At 38.7% G+C, this 13,201-nt stretch overlaps 1 protein-coding gene across 1 annotated transcript in view; it reads left to right on the top strand.

Annotated features, from left to right (window-relative positions):
- The window catches only part of LOC100473203 (pregnancy zone protein-like), a 70,565-nt gene that overhangs the window by 51,984 nt on the left and 5,380 nt on the right, over positions 1-13,201 (top strand). Inside the window, exon 29 of the mRNA XM_034645728.1 lies at positions 11,749-11,972. Coding sequence (XP_034501619.1) covers positions 11,749-11,972 — 224 coding nt within the window. The remainder of the gene's footprint in view (positions 1-11,748; positions 11,973-13,201) is intronic.

Here is a 13,201-nt window from a genome sequence, read left to right as displayed (position 1 = left end):
GAGAGAGAGACAAAGAGCAGGGGAGGAACAGAGGGGGAGAATTTCAAGTAGACTTCACACTGAGCACAGAGCCCCATACAGGGCTTGATCTCACGACCCTGAGATCATGACCTGAGCTGAAATCAAGAGTCGGACACTTAACCAACTGAGCCACCCAGGCACCCAAAGGAATGGTGTGCGTGTGCGTGTGCGTGTGTGTGTGTGTGTGTACACTCTGTATTTACGGTAGCCTATTCTAAACTATATTTCAGCCTGTGTTGAAGGAATTCAGTCTACTTTTCAATATTTTTATGTCTATCCTATTTTGTGTCATTATATACATTTAATGGTTGCTTCAGGTGCATTACACAGCTTTGAACATTATAGAGGTAAGAAAGGATTATGAACATAACTGGAGATTTGGGTTCTTAAAGTTGTAAAAATCTTTAAGGCACTTGCTTTGACAATAAACTGGAAAATATTCATTCACCCAATATAGATGATGCATGCTCATTTGTGTGACCATTTTGTTCTCCTACTCGAGAACAAAGTAAATAGGGAAAGAAGTTTGAAGTGTGTTTGTGGTTAATTATCTACTGCTGCATAACAGTCTTCCCCAAACTTAGTGGTTTAAAACAATAAACTGTTACTATCGTATGTACTTTCCATGGATTAAGAATCCCCAGGTGACTTATCTGGGTGGTTCTAGCTTCTGATCTCTCACGTCAGTCCACATGTCAACATGTTAGCTAGGGCTTCAGTCATCTGAAGGCTTGACTGAGGTTGGAAGTCTACTNTAATTAGAATGAAAAAAAAACTGTTAAAAATAAACAAACAACAATTTTAACTTGTCTCTAAGGTGCCAACTACTTGAAGGTACTCAAGAAAGGATTGGCAATGGGGGCACCTGGGTAGCACAGTCAGTTAAGCTCCAACTCTTGGTTTTGCTCAGGCCATGATCTCAGGGTGGTGAGATCCAGCCCCATTTTGGGCTCTGCACTTAACATGGAGTTGGCTCCCTCTCCCTCTGCCTCTCCTGCTCCTTCACTCACTCTCTCTCTCTCACATAAATAAATCTTAAAAAAAAAAAAAGAATTGATGATGATTATCATATTTCTCTCAGTTCCTTGGATATTTCANCATGAGCATGAATACCAGAAAGTAAAGATTATTGGGGGCAATTTTGGAGGCTGTCTTCACAGTCTGCCCTCCCACTCCCAATGATTTATGACCCTCCCACAGGTAAAATACACTCACTTTCCTTTCAAACTCCTAGAAGTCTCATTCCCCAATAGCAACAACTCGAAGGTTGAACTTCATCATTAAAATAGGTCCAGGTGCAGATGGTGTTTCTGGGTGTAGTTCCTCAAGTACAATTCCTCTAAATACAAGGACCTTGAACTAAAGTGTACTTAAGTTATTTACCTCCACACATCCAGCATGCAATGGTGGACACTAGCACACTGACACTCCTATTTAAAAGGGGAAACAAAGGCACACGGGAGCTATTAGTCCATGGCAATTCTGAGATCCAGCCAAAGGTTTGAAGTCCTTTGATTAGGATTTGTCTTACTCCAGCTTCAGAAATAAATATCCAGGCTTCTTGGTTCCACTCTATGGATTATTGGTTCTTTCATTTATGTCATCCTTGTTCAAAAAAAAAAAAGTGGCCTGTGTTTGCAATTGTGTGGACATTGTTCTATTGAATATAGATGATATGTATCCACTTATGTACCTATGTGGTTCTTCTATCCAAGAACAAAGCCATATAGAAATAGAAGGTTAGTAGATTGCAACAATCCTACCTAAATTTGTCAGAGTATTAAGTATTCATCAAACACAGAGATAATTTAGGTCTCCTTCTTATATTTGGTCTAGTTTCACCTCTAGAGTGAAATTTTCATTAATCCTTGCTAATTTCAGTTTTATTACTCCTTGGAAACATTTTCCCAGATAGGTTTCATGTAATTAGAATGAAAAAAAAACTGTTAAAAATAAACAAACAACAATTTTAACTTGTCTCTAAGGTGCCAACTACTTGAAGGTACTCAAGAAAGGATTGGCAATGGGGGCACCTGGGTAGCACAGTCAGTTAAGCTCCAACTCTTGGTTTTGCTCAGGCCATGATCTCAGGGTGGTGAGATCCAGCCCCATTTTGGGCTCTGCACTTAACATGGAGTTGGCTCCCTCTCCCTCTGCCTCTCCTGCTCCTTCACTCACTCTCTCTCTCTCACATAAATAAATCTTAAAAAAAAAAAAAGAATTGATGATGATTATCATATTTCTCTCAGTTCCTTGGATATTAAAAAAAAAAAAAAACAAGTAAGAGCTCTGTCTTTAATCTCTCCACTGTTACAGGTATATAATCTGCTAACTATGAAGGATCTTACTGATTTCCCTGAAAATCTGGACCAGCAGGAAGAAGAAGAAGCAAGTTGCAGCCATCCTTATGTCATTCATAGAGGAGCCATCTATATTCCCTTACCAAGTTATGATGAAGACGATATGTATAGCTTCCTAAAGGTAAAGTCCTTATTAATTTTTATTGTACCAGTTTATGAATGTTTTAATGTTAGTAAAACTATACATGTAGTTTAGAAATTGTTTAGCCTAACATTTGATAAGTCAGAGCCAGAGCTAGACCTACTCTCTGCCATTTCATTGAAACATTTTTGTTATATTTAGTTTATTTGTAAAAGGCCATAAGTAATAAAATCTTAATAAGCCATAAAGTTCACAATTTTGCCACTCTATTTATATTTATTGAGTTTGTGTATCTCCACAAAATTAATATAACGTTAAGGTTATTGGGGTTACATAGGGACATTTCTAAGGAAAATATATTTCATATATTCTAATCAAGTTTACATACCTATCGAGTCACCATTTTTACAGGGTATGGGATTAAAGGTGTTCACCAACTCTAAAATCCGAAAACCACGGTCATGTTCAATGATCCACCCACCTGTAGGAAGAGAAGGGCAACCACTGATCGCAGGTAAAATAACAAATTGCTTTCAATTTTGTATTACATCCAACAATATTACTTTGCAAAAAAAAAAAAAGGTAAAATGAGATACATATTGTAACTATTTTATACATAGAGAAACCAAGATTCAGATAAGATGTTTCTTGCTGAGATCATTTGGCTGGTAAATGGCATAGCCAGAACTGACAAGAGTGTTCTAAATTTGAGTAGGATACTTTAGGGCACAAAATCAGATGAAACACAAGATTCAACTGTAAGATAAGAAAGGAAAAAAGTTTACAATGTAAGGAGAGAATAATTTTAATTATAGAATTAAAAAACACTCACAGGGATGCTGTATCTTAAAGAACAGAAAGGAGGAGAAAAGGGTGCCTGGGTGGCTCAGTCAGTTAAGCGTCTGCCTTCGGCTCAGATCATGATCCCAGGGTCCTGGAATCAAGCCCCATGTCGGGCTCCCTGCTCAGCAGGGGGTCTGCTTCTCCTTCTCTCTCTCTGCCCCTTCTCCTGCTCGTACTCTTTATCTCTCTCAAATAAATAAATAAAATCTAAAAAAAAAAAAAAGAAGAAAGGCCTCACTGGTGAAAAGAAACAGTGTGAAGATGGCAGAAATATCTCCTAATCCAAGGCCAAAAAAACAAACAAACAAACAAAAATAAAATAAAATAAAATAAAACATCAAATGAAGCAGTGTCTTTCTACACCCTTCAATTTCCCATTCAAACATATGTCGCAATCCCCAGGTCTATTTATACTTGCAGCCATTAACCAATACCTTTTCCTCCCTTTCTCCCATGATTCTGACTATTCATTTTTCCAAGATATTCTTGATGTCTACTGTTTTTGAAAATTAACATCTTTTGAGTTTTGGTTATGAATCAAAATTTTTATGTGTCAAGTGGGCGTGTGATTCCTTTTCTCTATGCATCAAATCCTTCATCAATAAATTGAAGGAATTTATCTAAAGGCTCTTCAAGCCCTTTCAAAATATCCAATAAAATAACAAAATATAATGTACTAAAACAAATTAAGGATTTTGACTGCTTAAAAATTGTTCCCTGTGTTCTGAGACATTGAGCCTACATGTAAGATTAATTATACATCCCTAAACCAGCCCTATCATGAAGAAAACAATCCTATCAGCTTACTTTTAAAAGACTATAGACTATTTTTCTCAATAATAACACAAATTCCAAACAGTTTCTTAGTGATGGTAAATATGATTTTTGTCAGGTAACTAAATGTTATATAAATGATGGAGAATAAGGAAAAGGAAAATAATCATGAAAGTTACAAAGGAAGAAGTTTGAGTTCAAACCATGAAAGTTTAAGGGAAAAGGAAATTGTCTGGAATGTGATAAGGATAGAATTATAGGCATATGATATAACTCAAAAAAAAAACTTATAAAATGTATAGATAAAAATAGCTGAAAATTGAAACGGGTAGATATAAATGAACCAAGTATATGATGCGGTGGAAGAGCTACAAAAACTAGATTACTTTGTAAAAGTTCTTGAAAATAATTTGAAGAACAAAAAACCCATTCCAATGTCTGTTTGGGAAGCCATCATACAACCTCAAAGGGTTTGATGACGTGGAATAGTATACATGGAAAATAAAACTTTAATAATGTCCCTAGCATGAGAGAGAGAGAGACAGAGAGAAAATGGTTCATCTAAAAAAGAGGTTAAAATCTTATTAGACAATGATAGAAATGATTAGGGCCTGAAACTGTAAAAATTAAGAAGTCATAAAAATTGGAGTTATTATTCATGCATGTGTTCCATGGCTATTCACTGAACACTTACTGACCTACTTGCTGGACTTATAACCAATATTGAGAACAGAAATCTTCACCTTTCTGAAGGCTATGTCCTAATGGACACAGAAAGAATGTAAACAAAATAAGCAAGTATATTACACAGTCTATTAAAACATGATAAAGGCTATAGGAAAAATTAAAAGAGAGAGCGGAATATTGAGACTAAATGAGTTTCAATAAGTTTGTCAGTGAATATCCTACCAAAAGAGTGAAATTTGAGCAAAGACTTGAGGAAGAGAACAAAATAAGAGACTATCTGGAAGAAGAGTATTTCAGTCATAGAAAGCATCACCAATAATAGAAAATATCTGTGGAATGCTTGCTCTGTTTTGAAAGACTGATGAGAGGGAGATAGAAGATAGATGGCTTCATTGAGATGTAACTGACATATAATAGTATATGTAAGTTTAAGGTGTACAGTGTGCTTATCCGATGCTCTTATTTTTTAGAGGGATGGGGCAGAAGGAGAGAGAGAGAATCTCAAGCGGACTTCCCACTGAGCGCAGAGCCCCATGCAGGGCTCAATCTCATGACCCTGGGATCATGGCCTTAAGAGTCAGACACTTAACCACTGAGCCACCTAACCCCCCCCCTTGATGCACTTACATATTGCAAAATGATTATCACCACAGCATTAACTAAAATTTCCATGACCTTATAATTTCCATTTCTTTCTTTGAAGTTTTTATTTTAATTCCAGTTAGTTAACATACAGTGTTGTATTAGTTTCAGGTGTAGAATTTAGTGATTTCATCACTTCCATATATCATCCAGGGCTCATCACAAGTGCGTTCCTTACTCCCCGTCACTGATTTCACCCATCTCCCCAACCACCTCCCTTCTGGTAGCCATCAGTTTGTTTTCTGTAGTTGAGTCTGTTTCTTGGTTTGTCTGTCTCTGTCTTATTTATTTCCCTTTGCTGGTTTGTTTTGTTTCTTAAATTCCACATATAAGTGAAATCATATGGCATTTGCTTTCTCTGACTGCCTTAGGAATATTATTCATCCATTAATAGATGAAATCTTGCCATTTGCAACAACATGGGTGGAGCTAGAGAGTATAGTGCTAAGTGAAATAAGTTGGTCCATTTCTTTTTTATGGTTATCACCACTTTTCAAATGGAAAAGCTGAACCTGGAAAGGCTGAGTAACTCAAGCCATTAAGACGCCACAGCCAGTAAGATATGGAATGGGGATGGATTCAAATCTGGCTGCTTGACTCCAGATCCATGTTTTTTAACCTCTACACTATTCTGTCTCTCAAAGGCTCTAAGGTGAGAGCTTGTCTGGGACATTCTAAAAGTAAGGAAACCATTGTGGTTGGAACAGAGTGAATCAAGGGAGAGTGAGATCAGTGGAATAATTGAGGTGAAATTGTGTAAGGCCTTGTAGGTCATTGTAAGAATTTGACTTTTTACTCTGCATGAGATGGAAAGATTATCAGAAGGGGTGGGTAAAGTGATCTAATATGCTTCTTATAAGAATCACCTAAATATTACATTTAGAAGAAAATTAAGTTTTGAGTTTTTATACTTTTTTGCTTGAAAGTAGCAAAGGTCAAAAATGAATACAAGTATTACAAAGCTAGATTGAGTGGCCCTTTAACAGCCATGAACAGAATGTCCAGGAGAAACTATTTTGTGATCAGCAGTGAAACAAAATATAAGTCGGTTTGTCCGGGGATCAACACATTTTGATGAAGTCAGATGGGGAAAAAAAAGCAAAATAAAAATAAAAATAATAATATTTTGTCTTGAGAAATTAATCTAAAGGCATTTCAGTAGAGTTTATGAGTTGTGACATAATGAAGAATAGAATTTTAATGTAAACACTGTGAAAGGATCAGTAGAGAGTTAAGTTGACCTTGAGAATGAGACGATAAGGAAGATACAGTCATCATCCAATAAATGAAGTTAAAATAACACATTAAGCCATTGTTCATTAACTGCAATAGCTGGAGAGGTTGAAGGGTCTTTGACGTCTGGAGCAGGAAAAAGAAAATAGTTTATTTAGATGCATCATCCATTTAGATAAACTTGAATACTAATAATCCATTTACATATTCAACATAAAAGTAAAGACAGGGACAGTAGAGCCACATCAGTGAGAAACCAAAGGCAGAAAGAGAGATGGCTACCACTTGGAAGGACAAGAGGGAAAGAAGTTGTCTGATATTTATTTAAAGAAATTCCTATTGATGCTTTTTATAGTTGAGAGAGATACTGAGTGGAAATATCTGACAATGTTTTTCCTTATAAATATTCTTTCACAAAGGCAATTCCGAAATATCAGATGGGGTACGTGGATGGAGAACCTCACTCAAATTCAATTAAGCATGACTTCAGGCACAAAGTAGAACCACAGAGTCTTATGTTTAGTTCTCTACCCCCTCACTTTTGTAAATAACTTCTGTCTCCATCATAGAGCTATACCCAATGGAAATGTCTCTCTTTGGCATCTTGAATTTTTCATTTCTCCTTCCCAAGAAATAAAGAGAATAAAATCTAATGCTCTAGCCTTGTTATCAAGAGAACAATGAGCTTACAAGCTTCAATATAGTGCAAAGAGTTGATATTATTAAATTCTGTCACCCCGTTGGTAATTCAAACAATTGAACACATGTTGCCTAAAGAGAGTTTGGCATTTTCTGCTCAATCCATCTTGTGGAAGAAATGATATTCTGTAACCTTGAGAACTCACTATTTCTCCCACAAACCATAAATGCGTCGCCAAGTTATCTTGTCCTACATGCCTCCACTCCACGTAGAATTATGCTGTCTCTAGGATACATGGAATTTTTACCTTTAACGAAGACTTCTGTCTGCTCAAAGAATAAGGGCTCAACAAGTTACTTCCAAATTTCTACAACTCTTAGGGGACAATCTGAGCAGGAATACTGAAAATTTGCTCTTCTAAGTCTCACACTTGCACCATGAAATGAATGGATGTTTTTTCTTTAACTAGATTGTAATTTTCCCTTATTTTAATAGCAGGTAGTGGAGCAAGTCAATATATTCCTCAATTTCACTCATATAATCTCATGTCTGCAAATAATATGCAAAGTCCGGAGCCAGTCTCTGAAACAGTACGGACTTACTTCCCTGAGACCTGGATCTGGGATTTGGTGGTGGTGGAGTAAGTACCTTCATTCTCCTCCATTTGCTGTGGTCACGTGAGGGACTATGGATCCTCCAGCATTTTCAACTCTAAGATAATCTTTCTGAGAAGTTCTAAATAATCGTCTTAACCTCTCATTCTTTCAGGATGGCCTAAGAAAATGCTTTTATTATTTAGGTTCATTAATAAAATTGTCTCAGAGATGACCAGTTCTAATAGAATTATTCCTGAGACTGCCACAAAACAGATATGAGTACTCAAAGTATCCAAATGCTAGATTGCCTAAGGCCATTGGGGGAACCGTCCATAAACAAGATTAGAACATCCACATAAACACATCAAGCTATGTCAATATAATGATCTGCTTGTTGGATCATGATTCTTAAGTATGCTGGTTTATGAGATCATACAACAGTGAGGGGAGTTTAAGGCCAAACTGAATCGCATTGAAATATTTTTCTTTAAGGTCTAGACATGTTGATAAGGGAAAGAGGCAGCATTTAGTACCTTTTGTTTTCCCAACTCAGTTTCCCAATACGTAACCTGGTGTGCACATGTGCACATATTGATTCTCACTTGAGAAGAGGCGTTTCACCTGCTCACTTCCTGTTCTTCACATCTCTATCTTCCCCAGCTCATCAGGGGTGGCCAAAGTGGGGGTAACAGTCCCTGATACCATCACAGAGTGGAAGGCAGGAGCCCTCTGCCTGTCCAATGATACTGGACTTGGTCTCTCTCTTCCTGCCTCCCTCCGAGTCTTCCAGCCCTTCTTTGTGGAGCTCACAATGCCCTACTCTGTGATCCACGGAGAGGCCTTCACACTCAAGGCCACCATCCTCAACTAGCTTCCCAAATGCATCTGGGTAAGGAAAATGAGGGTGGATTGAAAGGGTGGATAGAATTGAAGACTTCTTCAGTCCCTCAGCTCCTGATTCTGTTCCCAAGACTGTGGATAATTCTGGGAATCATGCACTAGCACTGTTTGTGCTAAGCAAGGCCGGACATGATCAGAAAGATAACACAATGAGGTTTGAGCCACAGGTACTGAAATCGTGGGTATCCAAATCACATGCATTTTTGAAAAATTTCCTGAACCTTACAGCATCCTCTACCATGGGATAGACTTTTTGCCAGGAAAATTCTTGATGCTGACACAAAACTCAGTTTTCTTAATTCCATGAGTGTCATTCTTCAAGGTCTCCCATCTCTAAATTCCCACAATATGCTGTAACTTCTCTTACGGCACATATTTCTTTGTAAACTTTGTCACAATTTTGTATATAGATTATACCCTTCATAACACAATATCTTCAAGGTCAGGAACATACTCTTCATAATTTGCCAAGCCTTGTACATAGTAGACACGTGATAAATGCTGCAGGAAGTGGGAAAAGGTAAGAAAGAAGGAAGCCAGGAAGAAAATCTACGTGAGAGGTAGGAACCAACAAGTAGAAACCAGCAGGCAGTGCTCCCAAGGGCAATATACCATTGCTGCTTTTCCCTCCTACCCACTGCTGCCACACCTGCAGATTTCTCTAATTTATGCAAAGGCCAGATCCTCCTAGTAAGTAATCATCTTGATTTGTATAACTGACATTCTCATACTCCTCAAAGCATGCATGAGCTTACATGACATCACTTTTTTCCAAATCCCAATTTTTGCCGCATCTCATATGTGGGCCCAATTCTGCGCATTCATTGTCTCTCGGTATTCTAATAATGTCTCTCCCTGTGCCTCCCTTGCAAGTGATAGGTCAATGTGGAACTGGAAGCTTCTCCAGCCTTCCTACAATCCCAAAATGAGAAAGGAAAAGAATCCTATTGTATCTGTGCAAATGAGTGGCAAACCCTGTCTTGGACGATAACTCCTAAAACTCTGGGTGAGTGACATTCCCCCAAAAGGTTCTCTAATTGACAAGGGTGGTGGATATCTGAACACTACTGACATCACATTCACTTTTTTGTTTCCCACAAATATAATTCCATTAGGTTAGTTTTTTTTCTTTCCTCGATTTCTACCCACAATGGTCTCCTCTCAATACTCCCACTGCTCCTGGGCCCCACAGTCACTGTACTTGGGCACTGATCACTCAGTGTCCATTAACCTTGAGGTTTTTTTCAGCTTTACTTCCTATTCCAGCCAGTAGTCAGGTTAAAGTGCAGCCCTTCAAGGTGATTACAGAGCACAAAGTCATTTTCAGCTGTTAAGAATGGCTTAGACTGGGGCGCCTGGGTAGCACAGCAGTTAAGCGTCTGCCTTCAGCTCAGGGCGTGATCCTGGCGTTATGGGATCGAGCCCCACATCAAGCTCCTCCGCTATGAGCCTGCTTCTTCCTCTCCCACTCCCCCTGCTTTGTGTTCCCTCTCTCTCTGGCTGTCTCTATCTCTGTCGAATAAATAAATAAGAAATCTTAAAAAAAAAAAAAAAAAGAATGGCTGACTGCTATCAAGATGGATGCTCACTTTTTTTCTACATTCTTTGTTTTAGGGAATGTGAACTTCACAGTGAGTGCAGAGGCAATGCAGTCCCCAGAGATGTGTGGAAATGAGGTTGCTGAGGTCCCTGAAATTGGGAGAAAAGACACGGTCATCAAAACCCTGCTGGTGGAAGTAAATCAGTCTGGGCCACTTCAATATTTTTCTTTTTTCTTTTTTCTTTTTAATGTTTTTTATTATATTATGTTAGTCACCATACAGTACATAATTAGTTTTTGATGTAGTGTTCCATGATTCATTGTTTGTGTATAACACTCAGTGCACCATGCAATACGTGCCCTCCTTAATACCCATCACCGGGCTAGCCCATCCCCCACCCCCCTCCCCTCTAAAACCCTCACTTTGTTTCCTGGAGTCCATAGTCTCTCATGGTTCATTCCCCCCTCTGCTTACGCCCCCTTCATTCTTCCCTTCCTTCTCCTACCAGTCTCCCTGCTATACCCTATGTTCCACAAATGAGTGAAACCATATGATAATTGTCTCTCTCTGCTAGGCTTATTTCACTTAGCATAATCTCCTCCAGTCCCATCCATGTTGATGCAAATGTTGGGTAATCATTCTTTCTGATTAAGCCTCCAACTCTTGATTTTGGCTCAGGTTTGTGGGATCAAGCTCCATGTTGGGCACCCTGCTCAGGAGGGAGTCTGCTTGAGATTCTCCCTTTCCCTCTGCCCCTCCACCCATGCTCACGCTCTCGCTCTCTCTCTCTTTCCCTCTCTTTCTCTCAAATAAATATATACAATCTTTTTGAAAAATGTCTTCTCTGTGATTTCATATGTTATACAGAGTGTAATATAGTAGACAATGCTGCAGGTAAATTTTATGAAATTATATTCCTAACTACTATAGATAGATAATTTAACTTACATATATTTCACATGATATCTGTCTCCCTACTTGGATGAAAAGAGGCACAACCAAAAACCATACTAAAAGAAGCGCAATAATATTTTTAAAGTCTTTTTATCTCTATTTGCCAGAGATTATCATAAAAGACCTCTGAGATCAATAGGTAGGTTTTATATTCCAATTTATCCTTCAGTTTCCAGGAACTATCTCAAGCAATAAGAGAACTCTCTCTGTCACTTTTCCCTTCCCCTGACTCAATTAAAATAGCATTTGAGAGACTGATAAGAATGTTCTATGATTCTGCCTCCAACAACAGTCTTCAGCTTACCCCCACAGGACTAAACCAACTTTAGCATGGAAATGTGAGTTAGTGAATTTGCAGGGCTTATGACAGAAAGGACATTACTTCTCTGTACTATCTTCGGCTCCATATGATACAAATGTGTATCACATATCATCTACTGGTAATTAGGATTCTTTCCTTTTTCTCACCCTTAAGACAACTCAGTCCACTGGGAGCGACCTCAGAAACCCAGGGCACCAGTGGAGCATTTTTACCAACCCCCAGCTCCTTCAGCTGAGGTGGAGATGACGTCCTACGTGCTGCTGGCTTACCTCACGGCCCAGCCCGCCCCCACCTCAGAGGAGCTGACTTCCGCCGCACGCATCGTGAAGTGGATCACAAAGCAACAGAATTCCCAGGGGGGCTTCTCCTCCACTCAGGTCTGTGGTTCCCGAATTGTCTTCTCGAGACTCCAGATTCACTTGGCACATAGGAAGCTTGAAAACACAACAGTTACCAAGGAAAAGAGAAAAGACTTTTACATTTTGGGAGAGTTATTTAGGGATATTTGAGAACAGTGGGAATATGAATTAAAGAGATCTAAGACATCCCCCCAAAACACTTTTCCCTAAGATATGTGTTAGCATCCTATCGATTTGGCTACTTACCATAAACATCATTCCTCTCTAAAGCTTATACACAATGGTCATTGCCCACACTCTAGGATTTTTGAATATCAGTGCTCTTGACATTTGGGTCAGATAAGTACTGTTGTGAGGGGCTGTCCTGGACCCTGAAGATGTTTAGCAGCACCCCTGTCCTCTCCCCACTAGATGCCAGTAACACCCTACTCGGTGTTGAGACAAGGTAAAATCACCCCTGGTTAAGAATCCATGTTCTAGGGACACCTGGGTGACTTAGTCAGTTAAACCTCCAACTCTTGATTTCAGCTCAGATCGTGATCTCAGGGTGGTGAGATCAAGCCCCACATCAGGCTCCGCACTCAGCAGGGAGTCTCCTTGGGATTCTTTCTCCCTCTGCCCCTTCCCACCTCAAATTATTAGAATAAATCTTAAAAAAAAAAAATCAGTGTTCTAGGCTCCAGACTACATTTGTAGGATTCTTCCAACAAGAAATCCTCTAAGGTAAACCAGAAAATTATACAATTAAAAGGAAGGTGGACCAAGTAGAGTTTACTATGATCTTCAGAGAATGATTGAGAAGTCCTGTTCAGGCTATCCACTCCTTTCTACCTGCCCTGTAAACAGATGGGTTTTTTCCAAAGCTGAGGTTCTTGTAATTTTCCTTTTGTATTAAACATCCAGAGAATCTGGGTTTTCACTCCTACAATCCTCTTTCAATATTTGGGATGGACATAGTGAAATTTTTGTTTTTCAGAGAAATTAGGTGCGGGGAATGAAAATAAGCTATATAAAAGAGGAAAAGATGGTCGGGAAAGTTCAAAGTCACCACTCATAGCCAATTTCTCTCACTCTTCTATCTACATTAACACCAGTCACTCTTTTTCCTAACTTGCTAATTTTTGACCCAGTCTTTGAAAGATACAGCCAAGAGGACTGTTGATGAGAAAGAGCAAGCCACAACTTCTGGATAGAGAGAATAGTCCCTTAGAACAAAACCAACATAAGGGAAAATAAATGGCAAGGCT

The sequence above is a fragment of the Ailuropoda melanoleuca genome, chromosome 16 (assembly GCF_002007445.2).
Source record: "Ailuropoda melanoleuca isolate Jingjing chromosome 16, ASM200744v2, whole genome shotgun sequence".
Taxonomy (NCBI): Eukaryota; Metazoa; Chordata; class Mammalia; order Carnivora; family Ursidae; genus Ailuropoda; species Ailuropoda melanoleuca.
The sequence above is the reverse complement of the archived record's forward strand: the minus strand, read 5'-3'. Positions and strand labels throughout refer to the sequence as shown.